Below are 19363 nucleotides of genomic sequence, written 5' to 3' on the forward strand. Positions count from 1 at the left end.
GCCCAGGGTATTGATTTTGGTGCTGGGATCTCTTCTCTTCCTGTTGCTCTCAGGTCTGCTGATGTTTCCTCTGTCTGGCTTGCTCTGGCTGTTGCTATTCATTGTTTTCACCTCTTTGTTTTCACTAGCCCTGGGGAGCTGACTTCTCCTTTCCCACAGCTGGGTGCTGGATTTCACAGCTGCCTCCAGCAGAGCAGGTCACTTGCTGCTTGCCATTTGAGCATCACATCTGGGAAAAGCATTCCTGGGGAGGAATGACTTGAAGGAGGCTTCACAGGCCCAACAGGTTCAGTTGAAGGGATCCCAGGTGGCCTGGGAGAGATGGAGCTTGGGTCCAGAAGGTCCAGAAGGTCCCTTGGTTGGTACCTTGCTGCTTCCAGCAGCTTCCACCTGGAGGCCATGCCAGCATCCTTTCCCAGAGCTCAGGGATCAGAAGCTTGCAGTTCATCTGCTGCATTTCTGCTGTTTGAGTCCCCTCCTGTGCCACCCACCTGCTCTGGGTCCCTTCCCTCTCACAAAGAGCAGAATGAGTGAGGTTTGTAGGGGATGTGCAGCTGGTGCTGTCCCTGCTGCTCCTCACCCTTTCTTGGTGCTGCTGTCAGGGTCAGATACTCACAGACTGTCACAGTTTGGCTCCTTAATATCAGGCTGGGATTAGTTAAGAGGTGTGGGGTGCTTCGTTCTGGCAGTCGGAATGGGCAGTGGGATACAAAGGGTGTGGTTGAGCTACACCCCCAATATAACCCTTAATGTTTGCAGCTATTTCTGTGCCTGCTGGAGGATTTCAGGGGTGAATATCTGCATTTCTGCCTGCAGAGTGCCATCTCCTCTGGCAGAAGCCCCAAGTGAGACTCCTCCCGTGGGGCATCCCTGGTTTGGAGGCTTCCCAGAAACATTGCTGAATTTCTTGGTGCTCCTGGTGCATCCCAAAAGCTCTGTTTGTGGCAGGGTTACCTGCACCCAGGCCTTGCCATCTTCCTCCTGGTTTCTGCAGCCCTTTCCTCTGTTCCCCAGCTTCCCCTTGGTGGTGTCCTGCCAGTGCCACCACTGCTGTGTCCTGCACTGGTGGCTTTCTGGTGTCCTGGCAGGGAAGGTGACACCAGGCTGTTCTGGGACAGGCAAGCACCAAGGGATTCATGGCAAACAGAAATGCTATTTATGGGCTTCCAAGCAGGAAAGGGAGGGGGGGAAACCTGAAAATCATAAAACCTCCCCAGCCCTGCAGCCACTGGTGGAGCAGGGTTCAGTGCCAGGGCTGCCTGGGGGACAAGGGGGGGGTTTGGCTCCGCTCGACTTTGCACCAGCGGCTAAATCCAGAGGCAGTTGTTTGATGGGGTTCCAGGAAGGGCCTGAGAAAGAGCTTTTAGCTGTGCTTCTGAGGTGCTCTCCATGCCCTGACGTGGAGCTCCCAGCTCCCAAAGGCAGAGGCTGTGTGGGGTGCTCAGCACGGGCTGAGGGCTCCATCCTGCTGGGGCTCAGGGAGGGGAAGGGGAGTGAGCGGCTCCATGCACCCGACTGATCCTTCAGCTTTGCAGGGTTTCATGTTCAGGCTCTTTATGTGGATGAGTTCAAGTGGAATGCTTATGAATTAAGTTGCATCTTAGGCAGCTTTGTCCTTTTCTGAAGCTGATAAAACTCTATTCCTATGTACAAGGAGCTCCCCAAGGAGCTTTCCAGAAACCAGGCTGACCCAGCTCCCGTGCTCTCTGAAAACTGTCACCGTGCCTGCCAGGAGGACCAGGAATGATTTAGAGAGCCCGTGCAAACTCCTTTGCCCTTGTTTATAGTCTACACACTGCTCCATCTGGAAGTTGCATTTGGGGTTTGCAGGCTGTTCCCATCACACGACTTGGGCTCTGCTGACCCAGGACACGGTCCCACGCTCGGCACCTCCCTGGGACCTGCCTGGCCACGTCCCCACCACCTCAGATCCCGTCCTTGAGCTCCAGGCAGGACCCCAGGGATCAGCCCCACTGGCTGTTTACCTTCCCAGAGGGGTGAAGCAGTTGGGAAGTAGTTTAAGAGGTGGGGAGAGGAGGTGGCAAGCAACACCTCGGCTGTTGTTTCTCGTAATGAGTTTTCCACCTTGTTCCTGAGGCTGGGAATGAGATGGGGCACTCCGGTTTCCCATCCTCCAGAAGGATCTGGTGTTTTAAGGAGACTTTATTATGGTGCCAGAACATAGAAAAAGCATTTGTACATTGCTTTAAGAGCAGCAGGACTGAGGCCCTTCCTCTTTGCAAAATAAGCTGTTGGGTTTCATGTGCTCCCAAGAGAAAGCTCTGAGTTTACCACTGTGGGGATCTCTGCTCTTGCAGGTGTCTGATTTAAAGGCTTTTTTTTCTAACTGCAGGTTTGTTGTGGGGTTGTTTGTCTGTTTTTTCCTTTTTTTTCTGCATTCCTTAAGAGGTGGCAGGGGGTGCTGGGATCCCCAGGCTTCAGCAAGACTGGGGTTCTTGGGACTCAAAGCTGGTGTGCAGGAGGGGGTCTGAAGGGGAAGGTAACCAAAAGGCTCCCGTGTGTCCAACCTAATCCTGAACCAAGGGTCCAGCTGCCAAACAGCAGCTGATCCATTTATCATCCATATGAATTACTTGGAAAGGAAAATAAAGGGAAGAGTGAGGTTCCTGTTGGTGGTACCATGCTGCACAACCTGCTGCCTGACCCTGGCCTGCTGCATTCCTGGTTTGGCCTCTTTTAAAAGGTGAGGAAGGCTTAACTCCAGTGCTTTTAATTAAGAGCTGTTTGCATTCATCAACAGAGGGTGGAAATAGCCAGAGGGGAGCCACAAGTTCTCCTCCCAGCTCAACAGATTCTGGGTTGTCCCTGCAAGACAGAGCTGCAGCAGGGGGAAGGCTCCTCTGTGCTGCTGGGGAGCTGGTTCTGCTCAAGTTCATGGGTATGTTTTGTGTCTCTGGGGCTGTAAGGGGGCTGGAAAAGTGGCAAACAGGTTCTCAGGACACCCAGCCTGTGCTGTGATTTGCTTGCACACCCCACAACCTCCCTGAGCTCCTGTCCCCACCATCCCTTTCCCACCTGGGGGGCTCCTGACACCTCTGCAGGGTGAGGGGATGCTGCTGGCACCACAGCCATGGATCCCATTTAGCTTCTCACCAAACATCTGGTGCTTCTGAAGCACGAGAGCCTCTCTGGGGTAACTGTAAAGGAAAATGTTTTCATCCTCGTTGGATCACTTACAGACCAGTTTCACCCAGCATTCCCTTTCCAGTGTACCTGAAGCTTTCAAATAACAACTTTTCACCCTGTTTTGGCTAAAAGAGAAGCTTTTAATGCCTTTTACCAGGACAGTGCTTGTGTGGAGGTCTGTGTGGAGGCTGCCCAGCACCCAAGGTCCTTGGCTGAGTAAAGGGCACCTGGGCACAGCACAGCTCCTGCTGCTGGGTGCCAGCACCTCCCTGACATCCCCTGGTGAAGTACTTTGTTTAAATACCAATGAAGAGAGAGGGAATGTGTGGCCAAACGCCATTTCCTGGCCAATTTTTGGTAGTTAGAAAAGTTTTCCTTTAGAATCCCTCTTTTCCCCTTTTTTGCTGCGATGCTGGAGCAGGGCAGAAGGGGAGGGGAGTGCAGGTGGTGAGGAAGGGGCAGCAATTCCCTGATTTTCAGTGGCACTGTTGCCTCCAGAGCCCTTCAGCAATTTCTCACTTGGTTTTGGCCATTTTTTGGCACTCTCAGACCCCCAGGACAGGTTGATATCCCAGCTGTTGGGGTGCAGTGAGTGCTGTCCAGATGGGATAGTGGTGATCAAGGAAGGAGCCTCAAATCATTGTAAATCCTGGAGCTTCAGAAATCATCAGATCAGTAGCTGTGGCCCAGCTGGGCTGCCTGGTTCCTTCAGCCCTGTCCTTCCTTCCTTCCTTCCCTGCTGGCTGCCATCCAGGAGGAGCAGCTTTGCACAGGGGATCTCCAGGCTGATTGGTTTTTGTTGGAAACTCCTTCATCCCTTCATTTAGGTGCACGGCTTCAAAATGCATCACCTGCAGTTTCATCTGAATTTTGGAAAAAAATGGAAAAAAATGGAAAAAAAAATGGGAAAAATGGAAAAAAAAAAACCCCACCAAACCAAAAGCAAGTGGTGTGAGCAGAGGAGCTGGGGATCCCTCGCCTGTGGTGCTGTTCTCATTGCAGGGTTCTGCAGAACCAGTTTGTGAGTGTGGGGAAGAGGAATTTGGCAGGAGCAGAAGTGGCTGCAGCAGGAGGAGCAGCTCCTTGCTCCCAGCTGATGGAGGGAGGAGGCTGCTGGTCAGGACAGTCTGCTCTGCAGCTGGCTCTGTGCTCTCTGGAAAACAGACAAGTTGTACACTGCAAACTGGGTCACTCTGTGGTGATTTTTTTTTTTTTTTTCCTGGCTTGTTTTGTGGTTTTTTTTCTCTTTTTTTTCTCTCTTTTTTCTTTCTCTGTGCAATAATAGGCTGGTTCTCCAGATGTGCCTGAGAGCTGTGCTGAGACTCACCAAGTCAGGGCTCACCAAGGCTGCTCAGCACCAAGCTGACAGCTTCTTAATCGTTCCCAGTTTGATCCAGGGGGGTTATTTGCATCCGGGGAAGTGTTGCCTTTTATCTAGTTTCATTCTGTTGTGGTGAGCTGATCCCAAGGCAGTGGTGAGAGCACCTCCAGCCAGTGCCAGTTTAACTTCAGCTCATCAGATGCTGCTCCCAAAGCTCTGCTGGGGTTTGGGGTTGAGCTTTCTCTCACATGAATACCCATGTGGGGTTTCATTGCTTCACTTCTGCTGCTCTGGAAACATGATAACCTAGCAAAAAACCCAGGCTGGGCAAGATTGCTGTGCAAAAGACAAGTTGCAGATCTCCTGGTTGGGGATTTTTTGTCCTTTTTGTGGGACAAAACTCCAGTGAGCAGCCCTGGGCCAGGCTCTGGCTGTTCCATGCTGAGGATGCCCTTTGGCTGCTGGCCAGGGGAAGGTGGGAGCTGAGGAGTTAACCTGGCCCATCCCAAGTTGATGTTTATCCCCAGTGCAAAGCCAGTGACATTTACCAGGCACTTACTGGCCCAGTGGATCGGGAGGCAGTGGAGGGGGATTTATTTTTTTAGCTGTCTTTGTTGTGCAGGGTTGTGCTAATATTCCCAAATGGAGCGTGCTTTTATCAGCAGCATCTGTGGTGCACAGGCTGACTGACTGACTCATGGTGCTCTGTGAGTGAGGATGACAAATGGAGAAGTGGAGACAAACAAGTCCCCGGGCTCAGCCTGCACCCAGGGCACAGCGGCCACCTCGGAGGGCACCTCTGCTCACCCTGATTGCTGCCCTCACCTGGGCCTTTGGCTGCTGAAAAACCTCAATCCGACTTCTTGGGAAGCAGAGGAGGGAAAAGGAGTGGGGGCTGCCAGAGGGATCCAGCAGGTTCCCTGTTCCCTTAAGGAGCAGCAGTGAGCCCAGCGCCGCTCCCCCGATCATCCCGCAGCCTCTGGGTGTTGCAGGCACCCTGGCACACAGCACTGCCTTGGAACACCTTCCAGGACACAGAACTGCCTTGGAACACCTTCCAGGACACAGAACTGCCTTGGAACACCTTCCAGGACACAGAACTGCCTTGGAACACCTTCCAGGACACAGCAGTGCCTTGGAACACCTTCCAGGACACAGCAGTTCCTTGGAACACCTTCCAGGACACAGCAGTTCCTTGGAACACCTTCCAGGACACAGCAGTGCCCGGGGACACCTCCAGGAGCGGGGTGTCCTGTCTCCTGTCCTGCGGGGGCACTGCCTGTCCCCTGGCAAATAAAAAGAGGTGGGGAAGAAGTGGTGCCCGTGACAGGAGCTCAGTCACACTCCTCCCCTTGGCTGGTTATACTTAGGCAAATGTTTACCAGGCCCTACACTGCATTTGGAATTTATTTTTTTTTTCCCCCCTCAGTCTCAGGTGAAACTCCAGCGATGTGCTCGTCCCGTCCAGAATTCCCCCAGCTCAGGGGGAAATGCAGCTTTGGAAACGAGCTGGGAGAGGGGAGCCAGAGGTCGGGGTGTCCCCAGCTGTGGGCAGCCAGGGCTGGCTGGGCAAGGGAAAGCAAAACAAACCCCTTTCCCAGGGCCACCTTCCCAGCCTGGCTCGTCCCAGCCGGGTGGGATGCGCTCCCTGCTCTCTCGGTGGTTGTCGGAGGGGGGGGGAACAGGCTGAGGACTTTCCAGGGGGACTTTGGAGCTGGGGGGATCTGGTGGGTGGGGAGGCAGCTGTGGGGAAATGGCTTTTCTTGGGAAAGTGAAGTCCTAATTCTGGCGTTTGTTGAAAGGAGATTGCCTCCAGTCATCCTCTTTAGGAATAGATGGTGTGAAATTACACTGCCTAGTTTCACTTTGATGTTTCTTTTCATTTTCACTAGAACATGCCCATTTTCTCTTAATTTCCCCTATGAAAAATGCTTGCTTTATTTTTTTTTCTTTTTCTTTGGTATTCTTCAGAAGAGACCACTAACTGGAATTGAAATACAGTCTTCAAGAAAGTGCACAACTTTGATCACTAAACTTAAAAGCTGGGAAGGGGATGGGATTAGTCCTGTGACTTCTGGAGATAAATATTTGTGAGCATTTGTGACTTGAACAGAAATTAAAGAGGGGGATAACCATCTGCCCTTTGATCAGCTCTCCAGCTCATTAACCTGGGGGATGCAGTGTCTGGCTGAGGGATTCAAGGCCAAGAGGGGTTCAAGGCACATGGAACAATCACAGATCTCTTCCCCTTTCTGTGGACAGTGGTTTGGGGTTGGTTTTTTTGTTTTTTCTCTGGTATTTTAATTGTAAACCCATCAGGCCACTCCTGGAGCATGTTAAATGACTGGAGGTTTCCTCTGCTCTTTAACCCCCCCAGAACTTCAGTCACCCTGGAGGGCTCGGGTGCCTCGGGGGTTCATGGCCCGGGTGTTGGGAACTGGGATGCTCTGGTGGAACTGGGAGGTCTGGGAGAGAGGAGGTGGAGAGAGATGTCCCCCAGTTTCTGTGAGGAGGGGGTGGGAATGGACAGGGGGACCCCTGGGTGTCCTGCAGCCATCCCAGGATGAGATGGGGAACCTTTCCCAGGCAGGGCTGCACCCAAGGTTTTATTTCAGTTTCCCTTCTACAGCCAAACATTTCTGGAGCAACCAGCAGCATCTCCAGGGGCTTCTCCCCCCTCCAGGGATGTGCATGAGGGGATGGCAGGGCAAGCAGGGCAGCAAATTGGGTCCCGAATTCCTCCCAGAAGGAAGAGCTGCTCTGCCAGGACCTGGGGAGAGTTCTGCAGGACTAGGGGAGGAAATGAGTTTTATCTTGTTTTGCTGCAGGAGCTGTTAATTGCCGGGCTCTTTATCTTGCTCTCAGAGGCCTGAGAAGGAGGACTTGTTTATAATAAACTTGCAAATAGCTTTGGGCAGCTACTGCAGCCCTTGGGAGGTGATAGCTGCTCCAGGGGAGTGCAGCCAGGGATTAAAGGAATTACCACAACCCCTCTGCTCCTCCAGGTCTCCCCAGATGTCTCAAGGAGCTCCAGTTCTTGCTGCCCATGCAGAGGGGGCTGCTCTCAGCCTTTGGAAGAGGGACACACACATCTCCTGGCCTTTTCTTGCCTCTGTGGTGCTAAAGGCTCTCCCAGGATGGGGGGTGGCTCTGCAGGACCCTCCTGGTCCTGCCCCAGACTGAGCTGCTGGGGCTCAGGGAAGTTTTTGTAATGAGACACAGGGTCTGGAGCTCTGCAGGCTAGAGAGGAGCCAAGAGGCTCAGCTGGAGCTGGAGCTGTTGATTGCTTTTAACTGGGGGTGCTGGTGCCTCCCAGAGCATCTCCTGAGTTTCTGGCAGGCGGCTGCCTGGGGTTTGTTGGCTCCAGGAGTGGCTCAGCCACAGAACTGCTGCAGGTTCCCCACTCCTCATCCCAAACTGAATGTCACTGGTGGGTTCCAGCATTTTGTCCTCTCACTGCTGCCACCAAAGTGCCAAGAAATGGGGTTTGGCAGCCAGAATTTCATCTGATGCTGGTGGGAGGGAGGTGGTGCTGCTGCTGCTTGGTGATGCTGCTCTTTGAGGACCAAAATCTTTGATGTGAGACATGGGCAGCCTTGGTTTAAAGGATCTTTTCAGGATGTTTCCCTGATGCTCTGACTCAGAGGAGCAGCTGGGGCTGGTGGTGATGAAGTGGGTGACTGGGGGACCTCCTGTCCCATCCTGAGTGTCAGCAGCTGGTTAACACCAGCAATCCCAAAACACTCCTAAGGCTTGCAGTGGGGTCCTGGTTGTGCTGTGCCTGCTCTTGGTCCTTGTCAGCTCCTTGAAAGTGTTAATTCATGGAGTGCTCATCTTCTGCCTCTCAGCCTCTCCTGCCTCAAACAAAACTTTATTAATCAGAGGCAGCAAATGCTCTGCCTTCCTCCTGCCATCTGCCTCTCTGCACACTCCAGATGATGCAATGTGCTGCCTCAAAATAAACCCTTTATTTTTAACAAACTGCATTTTAAGGCAGATCATTAGCAGCCAGCTTCCACCAATCCCTAAATTGGGGTTTGTGACCTCCCTGGGTAGCTCCAGGCACTCCACAGCCTTCAGCACTGGGGTGCAGCCTCCTCCTCCTCTGACCTTTGGGAAGATGGGGTTCTGGGCTATGGAAGATGATTCCTGGGCTGGGAGCAGTGTTTTGTCCTCAAAGGATGTGTGTGTGTGGAGCTGGAGTAATCTGGAGGACAAATTGAGCTGAGTCCAGCCTGGTCCAGAGGGAAAGAGGCCAAAGCTTGGGAAATCCAGCAGGAGATGCTGTGGCCTCCAGGAGCTGACACCTGGGATGCTCTGCAAGCTGTGCTCAGGTCACTGGAGGATCTGCTGGTGTTTTTCAGTAAGGGTTTTGTTTGATTTTCTTTGCCTCCAGTGTGGGTGGCAGCAGGAGATGTGTCATGGTTCCCCCAGGGCTTGGATGAGTCCTCTCTGCTTTCTTCTCCCTCTCCTTGGGCTCTCCTGCAGATGGAATCAGACCCTGGTTTGGGAAGCTGGAAATGAATGCAGAGTGTTCTGAGGACTCTGCTGCTGCCAGACACATCAAGCTGGCAGCTCTGAGCTGTGTCTGGGAAGCACAAGGGCTCTGGGCAATAACTGGGGATTTTACTGCTGGACCAGGTCGTGTTCTTCTCACAATTTTGCCATATAGGGAGTGCTTGAGATGTGGATGTTCAGGAGGAGGAACTTCTGCCTTCAGCCTGCTCCCTAGTCTGCTTTTTTCTCTTTTCCTGTCCTGGCTCAGTCAGAAGCAAGCCAGGAGCTGGTGTGTGAGACACTGGGACAAGAGACGTCCTCGTGAGCAGCTTGGGGCTGGGAACAGCTCTGTCTGGGGAAGCACAGTTCTTGCAAAATGAGCAAGTGTGGGGTAAAGGGAACTTTCTCCTCTTCTTCTTAACTTGCCCCACAGCTGCTTGGCAGCCCTTGGGGTGAGCACAAGGCCTTGGGGTGGTGAAGTGGGTTCTGCCTCTTGACGGCAGCGGGAGCATCACCCTTGTCCCTCTCACAGCTTGTCCCTGGCAGTCTCTGCTGGATCTTTGGGCACTTCCCAGAAGAGTAAAATTCCCAGGAAGGAGGGAAGGGATCTCTTCCAGCAGCTGGAATGATCCCATTTCAAACCATTTCATCACTCAGGAGGAGTCTTGCAGAGTAGGCTGAGGGTTCACGAGTCCCACCAACCGTGCTTGGTGATGGGCAGAGGATTTTTCTTGCCCCTTTCACCACTCACCCTGCACAGGATGAGGGGGAGAGCTTGGCCAGGTTCCCCGGGGCTGGTGGCAGCAGAATTCCTTGGCTTCAGGTGCCAAACGTTGGAGCAGAGCAGAGCTCAGAGCCAGCACCAGGGCAGGAGGAGGGGACAGAGGGTGCCAAAGCCTGAGCTGCCTCCTGGGCTCTGTTTAACAACTGAGAGCAAAGCAGCTCTTGCCTCCCCTGGCAAACCCAAAGAGGTGGTTTTTGCAAGGTCTTTAAATCTTGTTTTCCTTCCCTTTTTTTTTTTTTTTTTAGCACAGGAGACTCTGGGCAGGTGCAGCCCTGGCTGATGAGGAGCTGGGAAACCCCCAGGGCTTTTCTCTTGCCTTTTCTGAGACCAACCTGGTGTAAATCAAACCTCTTGGACCTAAACCCAGGCTTTTAGTAGGGTCTGCAGGTGGGTGAGGTGCTGATGGAGGAATCTGGCAGTTTCTGTCCAGCCCTGCCCTGGGGTGACCTGAAAACCTGCTCAGGAAAGAGCAGAAATCAGGTGGGATCAGCTTTAGGTATATTTAGGTAAACTTTTGGGTATAGCTGGGTTAGTGCCAGAGCTGAGCAGGTTAAAGAGAGGGAACTTAGCCCCACGTCCAGTTTTTCAACTCCTTGGAATCCGAGGGCTTGACAATTAGCTTTTATAGCAAACAGGGCTGCTAGGAATTGCACTTGGTTAAGACCTGTCCTTTTCAGCTGTCGGAATTAAGTCCTGCAGACAGGCAGGAGCCAGTTGCAAAACAAGCCCATAACATCTACTTAATGGTCCTGTATTAAAATGAAATTGCATGAAAGTCCAGTGTGTTGCAGCAGCCCAGACACCACTGCCATAAACCTGCCCTGCCTCATTCGGGTTATTTGCTTTTTTTATTCTTTTAATGACTCCTGAGCATCAGGACCACTCTGTGGGGACCCAGCTGCTTTGCATCCCTCTCCCAGGGACACCCCAAGGGTCCCCCCTTCCCTCCCCACCTTACAAAGAGCCCCCTGTGCCTCTGCTTTGTCCTTTTGCTGGAGTCAAAAGCCACAGATTGGGTTTTTTGGGGTTTTTTTGTCCTTGATGCTGGAGGAGGCTTCCCCAGCCCTCCCTGGTGATGCACCCACTGACATTCTTGCTCCTGCATCAAAGTTGCTGTTTCCTGGCTGCCTCCCCAAGCCCAGCAGATTCTGGGTTTTTGGTTTTTTCTTTTTTTTTTCTTTTTTTTTCTTTTTTTTTTGTGTCTTCTCTGTGTGTGCGTTTAATGTTGGAAGTACAAAGCTGAGCAAAAACCCACATGCTTTTTGACTCTTTGAAGTGGTGCTGGCAAACAGCCTGAAAAACATTCTCCAGTGGTGGTGGGGGAAAAAAAATTAAAAAAAAAAAAATCCCATTACGTTTTACAAATGTTTTTGTTTAAATTTCAGCCCCTTTCTTGCCAGCAACCTCAGGAGGGGTTTGGTGGCAGAGCCTGACCCATCCCCACTGCCTTCAGTGCTGCCAACGGGACTTGCAGTTAGGTTTTGGGGGAAAAAAAGCTGCATTTGGGTGGTTTGTGTTCTCCTCTCTGCCCCCTACAACACATTATCCCCAGCTCCAGCTCTGAAGGAGCTGAGGGATGGAGCCTGGAATCTGGGATTTGAGTCCAGAGGTTTTTAAGGAGCTGGAGTGTGTTGCTGCTAATACAGAGTGGGGTTTGAGTTGGGAATAATATGATGAGTGAGGTCCCACTCTCAAAATTAATTCTGGTTTGTGAGAAAAAAAAATAAATAGAAATTCCTGGAATGGGGAAGGGGGGGACAGCAGGAGCTGGGGGGTGACATGTGTTTGTCACCTGGATCCTCAGCACACTGGGAACTTGTTCCTCCTGCCTTGGGCTGCCAAATGAAGATGTTAATTAGCCAGGGATTAACAACCCTGCTCTCTGCAGTCCGTGCAGGGGGTGTTCTAGGGACACAGGTGTCCCAGAGCTGTCCCGGACCAGCAGAACCCTGTGGTTTGCCCGTTTTCTACCCAGCATGGAAGTGCAGGGATGCATACTGCAGAAATCTTTCAGTAAAGCTCATTCAGCTTTCCTCAGGACACCACCTCTCTGGGCAACCTGTGCCAGGCTCTCACCACCCTCATGGGGAAGAACTTCTTCCTAACTTCCAATCTCAATCTCCCCTCTTCCAGTTTGAATCCATTCCCCATGTCCTATCACTACTGACATCCTAAAAAGCTCTTTGTGGGACCACTCCTCCAGCCCTGGGCTGTCTCTGGAGTCCATCAGGCACCAGTTTGGACCAGTCTGTTGGATCCAGGGGTGCTGCATCCCCAGCTTCTCTTGGAGGCTTCAGGTTTTCTTTCAACCTGGAATGACCACACCAGAAGTAAAGGCAGCTTTTTTTTTCTTTTTTTTTTTCTCTTTTTTTCCTGGGCTAATTCTGTCTCTTCAAGCTCTTGACTTGCTAGGTGAAGCAGGATCTAAGTTTGGTGCCTCCCTTCACATCTTTGCAGCAGACGTTGGGTTTTTTTGGACCAAGTTGCAAAGCTCCCTGTCCCTGTTGTTAAACTTTCTCCCAAGCAGAGATGAAATTTTCTGGCACCTCTTTGGGGGGGGAGGCAAAGCCTGAGCTCCTGCCTGCTGGGGAAGCCAAGCAGAGGGCAGCACATCAGGGATGGAAGAGCCTTACACTGGGCTGAGCTAAACCCAGTTAGAGCTGAGCCTGGCACTCCAGATTTAACTGGGAGGACTGGGCTGGGTGCTCCACTGCTCACCAGCACTGTTCAAGGTCCTGGTGGATGCTCTGAGAGCTCCTGGGTGCTGGAAACCTCAGCTATTATTTGGGCTCATCTGCTCTCACTTCCCATGGAAATGCAAAGGGAAGCTTTCAGCCTTTGGGTTTCAGGTCAGCGAGGAATCAGGTGGTGAAGTTTTCCTTCCCTTTGAGGCCACTGAGCTGGTTCAGAAGTGGGGAGCTCACGGAGCTGCCCCAGGTCCCTTGTCCCAGGTGGGAACAAAGAGCAGAGCCAAGAAGTGCCCTGGGTGTCATTCCCAGGAGGGAATTTTGGCTTTTTGGGTCCCCTGAGCTTATGGGGGGAGGGTGCAGGTGAGTGGGTGCCCAGTGGAGGCAGAGGGATGGGAGCTGCCCATCACCCTGGCCTCGGGGATGCTTTACATCCCTCTGCCTTTTTCTGCCCTCTGGGAGATGATTCCCTCAGCGGAATCACCAGCCCAGGGCAAGCAGGCAGAGGTTGCCCATAGCCCAGGGAGGTGCTCAGTGGGCACAACCCTTTCACTCTGTCTTTAGTTCCTTTTTTAGCTTCTCTGCCCCATCCCCAGCCCTGAGCTCAGAGCTGAACCCCTGCCAGCCCAGCGTGACTCCTCTTCCTGGAAAAGAGACAAAAGCCACACCACCTCCTGCTTCCTCTCCCCCTCTGCCCAGCCCCGGGCAGGACTTGCAAACCCTCACATGATGCTGCAGTCATCGGGGGGACCAAAAGGAGCCGATTTTGCATGAAAACAGCCGCCACAGTCACGTGTGGGGGGGGCACTGACCCCTTTGGCTCCTGGGGGAAAATTGCTTTGGTGGCTGAAACAAGTGCAGCAGCAGTCGTGGGGCTGATGGCTCTGTCCTCACCCAGCTTGGAACCAGAACCTCGTGGGGGGGGTTGTGGTTTTTGGGTTTTTTTTTTTTGGCTCATCCAGGAGGAAGGGGGAGCTCCCAGCTCTGCTGACTCGGGGCTGGGAGCTGCTCCTCAGCTGCATCAGCAATCAGAATAAGCTGAGAAAAGTCACAGGACTGCTCTGCTCTCTGTTTTATAGGGCTGTGAAGAAAGGCAGCAGTATTTCCACTCATGTGATGGCTCTGATGCAAAAGGTCACTCACATTTCCACTGGAGCTCCCCAAATTCCCAGCTGCAGGCAGTGAGTAACCATCCCCGAGTGGCTCAGCTCACCCCAACCCAGCTTCAGGAGACCTCGAGCTGTTAATTATTTCTGCAGCACGTAGTTAAAACTCTTGAGTTTCTGCTTCACACACCAGCTGTGATTTTCTTTCCAAAGTGCCAGCGTGGGATTACAGGTCTGAACTTTCCCACTGGAGCTGAGGCTTCCTGCCCTAGGAAAAGAGATTCTCACTCAGGGTTTCTGAGATTTAGCAGGCAGGTGCTAATTCATCAGGTTAGCAGCAGGGTGCTAATTGCAGGGTGGGGTCAGGGGGTTTGGTGTTTGTATTAGCAAATAAATAAATAAATAAATAAGATCTGTAGGGAGTGCAGCACATCCCCGGCTGCCACTTTGGGATGCTGGTGCTGCCAGGCAGAATTCCAGGCCTTGCTCCCGAGGTATCCCTGTTCCCTTCAGCTCATCCTGGCAGTGTGCTGGCTCCCCAGCAATTCCCCCATCCCCACTTTGCTCCTTTCCATCCCGTGCTCACTCCTGGGAGCAGCTCCGGGTGCCAGAGATTCAGCGGAGCAGGGGTGGGGGTTGCTCCCATGCCGTGTCCCTGCAGGACTGGCAGGGGTTAGCTTGGTGGAAACTGCTCTTTTGTCACTTCTTGAGGTCTCCAGTCAGTGTCTGGACATATTGCCCATGGCTGTGGAGTCAACTCCTTACTTAATCCCTGTTGCAATATCCAACTTGCTTTAGCAAGAGGCTGGCTGGGCGCGGGGTTGTGCAGGGCACGCTCAGCTCCACTCACTGATGGCCCCGTTGGGTCTGGAGAGGTTTTTCCTTTGGGTCTTCGTCCCTCAAAGCCCCTCTTGCTCCATTCCTTCGCTGCTGATGAGTTTGTTTCCACCTTGCAGGTGACTCTGTAGGAGAAGCAGGGGCTGAGTGTTCCAGCCTGGGGTTCCAGCCGGGTTGCAGAGGCGTTGGCAGGCGCAGCAGATTTCTGCACTGACTCAAGGTGCAACTGCTGGAACCTGAACTCAGGGTTTTACAGCTGTCCTGAGCTGCTGCTGCTGCTCCCATCCTCAGCCCTAAGGGGATTTGCAGTGAGTAACCTCCCCCAGCCCTGCTGGAGACTTCACTGCAGGAGAAGTAGAAAGAATTTGCAAAACCGACAGCAGAAAAGCTCTGGTGGCAAAGCAGGTGGGAGCCAGATGTGTCCAGAACAGATGCACTCAGTAAAGAGGTTTCCATCTGGCTATTCCTTGGCAATAATTTTGGGTTTAAAGCAAAGGAAAAAATTCTCCTGAGCAGGTTCACACTAAAGATCTCATCTCTGAACCTGGAAAACCAGCTCTCCTCTGCTTTTGGCAGCGTCCAGCAAATGCCAGCTGCTGTTTCAAGCTCTGCTGCTTGAAGTATGCTCCAAGTTCTGCTCAGAAATGTACTTTGAGGGCCTTGGAGGGGATTGTTGTCTGGGTGCTGGGAGATACTGAGCTGGCAGAGCACTGAGGAGCTCAGGACAGAAGGCTGCATTTGTTTTAATCGTTGTCTGCTTGGCTGTGCAGAGCACTGAGCTGCTCCTGGTGTTGCCTCCCTTACACCACTCTTATTTTCACTTCAGCTGAAGTTACCACGATGTTTGGAAATGGGGCAGACTGAAAACAAAACACACAGACACATAAATAAAAAGCAGAATTTTCTCCCTGCAGTGGTTATGCCAACACCACCAGGCCCCTGGGGCCAACCTCTCAGTCCCTGCCCATCGATTGTGGGAGGCAGCAGCAGCAGCCAAGTCGTGCCAGTGGTCTGGGTTTGATAATGTGGCTTCCAAAAGGCTTTCTGGGGATTCAAAGTGTAAAGCAGAGCTCTGGCAGCTGGAAACACCCTGGGATTGGTGTGCTTGCTTCGGGAGTACTTGCTCTGCTGGTGTAGGTGTGCTGTAGCCAAGGCTCTTAAGTCACCCGAAAGAGGCTGCAATGCTTTTGGCTCCTCTTCCCAAAGAGGTTTCTTCATGGCTCAGTGCTGCACCAGGGCTCATCAAGGAGCTAGTCAGCAGTTTTCTTGTTTGCTCAGCATCAGCTGAACACTTCCCAGCACTGGGAGGTTTGTCCAGAGAACACTCCCCCAAAGAGCATCTCTTATCTTCCCGCACTTCAACACAAGGTATTTCATATTTAAGTAAATATTTTGTTGCTGTAACCTAGGGCTTGTTTTCCTTCCCTCTCCAAGCTTGATGGTTGCAAACACTCCTCTTGTGCAGACACTGGAATGAAACTGAAGCCAAAGCTGAGGGACAGTCAGGACATCTCCAACCCAAACCCCTCCGTGGCTCCGGGATCCCAGTCCTGGCACTGGGAGGTTTGGTCCTTGGAGCCTCCCCAGGCCCCCGGTGCTGCCCACTCCTCATTTTCATTTTTTTGACTTTGCAGCTAGCAGGCTGAAGGGGGAGACTTCTCCTCACCTCCTGTTGCAAGCAAAAACCCTGGAAGGGAATCAATCAGCCTTGGTTGGATTCTGGTCCGAAGGTCACCGAGTCAGAGTGACGCTGGAGCAGCTGCCCCGAGTTCCTGGGCTGGGATATCTTGTCCTCAAGCACCAGCTGAGCTCATCCCTGCTCCCCAGCCCTGCTCCCCAGCCCTGCAGGGCCTTCAGACCATGCTGCCTGCAGAAGAAATACCAGGAGGGCCCTCTCTGTGTGCATAAAAATCAGGAAAGGTTGAATCCCAATGGATTCTGCTCCCTCTGTGGGATCAGGAGTCTGGAGCTGCCACCTCCTCTCTGGCTCTCACTGCAGGGTTGGGTCAGAACTGGGGGGATAAAAACCCCCTGGGGGTGCTGGGGGATGGCTCAGCTGGTTCTTTGGGGCTGGGGCAGGATGCTGGGCTGGCAGTGTCCCTGCACACAGTGGCACAAGGGGAATTGCTCTGTGCTTTTTGGGCTGGAAGGATATTTTTAGTTTGAATGCAGGGAGGTGTAATAGTGAACAAACCCTGGGGGTTTTTTGTGGGGTTTTTTTCCATAACACAAGAAGAAGTTGCCCAAGGAGCAGGTTGTGCTGGGAAGGTCCCTTCCTACCAGCTCTGTCACCTGGATTATTTTCCCAGTCCCTTCTCTTCTCCAGCAGTCACTGCCCAGCTGGACAATGAGGAGATTGTAGCTGGGGGTTCTGATGTCATTCCCACCAAACACTCTTTCCACAATGAAAACTTGAAGTTACTTGAAACCAAAAGTCTTTGCCCTTTCCAGTCCCTGCCCTCAGAGCAGTTTGGGGCTCAATAAACACCCTCAGCTGGGCTGGCTCCCCCCAGCCCCAGCATCTCCCACTGAACAGAGCCTATAATGGGCACGATTCTCCTACCAAAGGCAAATCCTGACGGTATCAGCCTTGAGTTCTTATTTTAGGGTTGCCTTGTAATCTGCCTTCAGTTCCCTGTGGCTTTCTTGCTTAGACATGTGAGCCTATTTTGGGGAGAAGTTGGAGATAATAACTGGGAGTGATGCTGAGGTGGCTCTGAATGGGTCTGGCTGCTTGTGTGGCACGGGAGAACACTGCCTGTTTAGGAGTCCCAGGAAAGAGGGGATATTATTCCTGTGATAAGATACCTTTTAAAGGCTGGAATTTTATCTGGGCATTAAGGTGTAGATACAGCAGGGATTTGTTTCTTTTAATAGCTGTGTGCTAACTGCCTGGGGAATTCTCTGCCACCAAAACACAGGAGCTCTGCCAGCCCCGTGCCCTCAGCTCTTGTTTTCTTTCCTTTTCCCTTACAAAAAGTGTTTGGCATCTCCCTTCACCTTTTCCAACGTAGGTTTGTGGTCTCCCTGGTGGCAAGCAGAGCTTTGCTGTTAACTCTGCTGAAAAGCTTGAGCTGGGGCAGTGGGGAGGATAACAGCTCAAGGTGGAAGTTGTGTGGACACAACCACTGGTGACCACTTGCTGCACTGGCAAGAGGGTTGGGTTTTTCTGCAGCAGTGTTTTTGGGGTGGCTTGGCAGTCCTTCTCCCTTGTGCTGCTGGGTTCTGGAGTGCTTTGGTCCAGCTCCATCCATCCTAGCTGAGGATCAGTTTGGCATCTGCGTGGTCTCCCCCTCCGGCACCTCCTCTGGGGTTTGGGGGGCAGCTGGGTTCTCCCTTTTGGGGCTTTTGCTTCTCTGTAGGAAACTCCAGAAGTCATTTTGAAACCTCTCCACCCTCCCCAGCACCCAAGGAGCTGCAGCAGGGAGGGAGGGAGCTGCTCTCTGGTGCCCTAAAAATCTGCTGAGCTCACAGTGAAGCAACTTTTGCAGGAGGCTGACAGATGAGTGTGTTCTGGTGGTGCAGCTGGAGGAGACTTTGTACCCTCAGCCACAGAGGGAATGAGCCCCTGGACCACGTTTAAAACTTCCCCTCCCTCCTTTAAACCCCTGGATGCTGCCACTGGTGGTGATTCCCAGCTCAGACCTCAGGAGCAATGGGAAATTCTCAGGAAGCTTTGTGATACCCAACCTAAAAAGTTCCTTTTATCTCCTAGAACTTCAGCTCAGTGCCAGGAGCCAGCCCAGGTCCATGGGCAGCTGCTGCCCACCCCTCCCAGGCAGGGACAGACTCCTGAGGGTGCTGGCCAGGATCTCCAGATTTAGTCCTCAATTTACCCCCTGAAGCCAGCAGTTCATTCAGGACCTTTTTTCAGGCCATGGTTGAAGGCACAAGGCTGAGCTGGGGCTGTGTTGGTAGCCAAGGCAATCTCTGGACTCGGGGACCTCCAGACTTCCCTCTCATTGTTTCTGCAAGGATTGGGGATGAAAATAGCAACTTAATTAGAAGGATTGGATTGTTCTTCTCACTTTGAGTGGGATGCTCGGGGTCGGGTGTGCTGGTGTTGAGGGTTTGGTGCTGGAAGGTGGGAGCAAAGCTGGAGGAGCTGCCAGGCCAGATGGATGTATTTTTAGTTTTGCTATTATTAAGCTCTCTGCTAACCTAGAGTGGTTTTTCTAAAACATCCCTGTTACTCCTCATGGTCCCTTTTTTGGGAAGCAAGCATGGGTGCCTGGGTGGGGGCTCGGCCTCCGACACCCCCAGCACTGGAACGTTGCTGGAGCAAAGCACAAAGAACTCCAGGACTTGGCAGTTGGTGACTCCACACTCCAGACTCCAAGCCCAGCATCTCAGTGCCTGCCCTGCTCCTTCTCTCACCCCTTTTTTTTGTGGGTAAGATCACAAAACCTCTTAGCTTGTGCTTCACCCAGCTGCTGGGCAGAGCCCACGCTTCCTGAGCAGACCAGAAATGTCCTGGGGTGTGAAAAAATCTGCAGGGAAGGGCTTGGTGTTTGGCTGCAGCAGATTTCAGATGGTCCTTGGACAGAGGGGATGTGCAGCCCGGTTCTGAGGAGCAGGGAGGGAATTCTGCTGGGACCAGGAGGCTGGGGAGGAGAGGGGGGGCTCCTGGTGGTGGGTTTTGCAAGCAGGGGGGTGGCATTTATCAAACTGAGTCATCTCGGGCTCTGAGGAGGAGGAGAGGAAACTGCAGGTGACTGGAAAGGAGCAGACTCAAATTGAGACCTTGGGGGGGTGGGGGAGAGGTTTTGGGGTGCAGCCCTGGCCCCTTCCAGCTTTGCCTCTGCAGCAGCAGGGATGGGAGCTGCTCCTGCAGGGATCAGATCTGTAGGGACAGCTGGAACCACTGCTGGGCTTGTGCTGCTTTGCTCTTCTCCCTCCCTGAAGAACCTGGGCAGTTCTCAGGGGGGGTGCTGTGAAATCCTCTGCTAACCCGTGGCCTCTGCTCTTGCGTGCAGTCAGAGCT

At 52.7% G+C, this 19363-nt stretch overlaps 1 protein-coding gene across 1 annotated transcript in view; it reads left to right on the forward strand.

The window, feature by feature from the left end:
* LOC115599816 (SH3 domain-containing protein C23A1.17-like) overlaps positions 1–13710 on the forward strand; it is a 47888-nt gene extending 34178 nt beyond the window's left edge. The window contains exon 5 of the mRNA XM_030466132.1: positions 13516–13710. Within this exon, the coding sequence (XP_030321992.1) occupies positions 13516–13621 (106 nt within the window). The 3' untranslated portion in view covers positions 13622–13710. The remainder of the gene's footprint in view (positions 1–13515) is intronic.
* The last annotated feature ends 5653 nt before the right edge of the window (positions 13711–19363 follow it).

This window comes from Calypte anna, chromosome 28, assembly GCF_003957555.1.
Source record: "Calypte anna isolate BGI_N300 chromosome 28, bCalAnn1_v1.p, whole genome shotgun sequence".
Taxonomy (NCBI): Eukaryota; Metazoa; Chordata; class Aves; order Apodiformes; family Trochilidae; genus Calypte; species Calypte anna.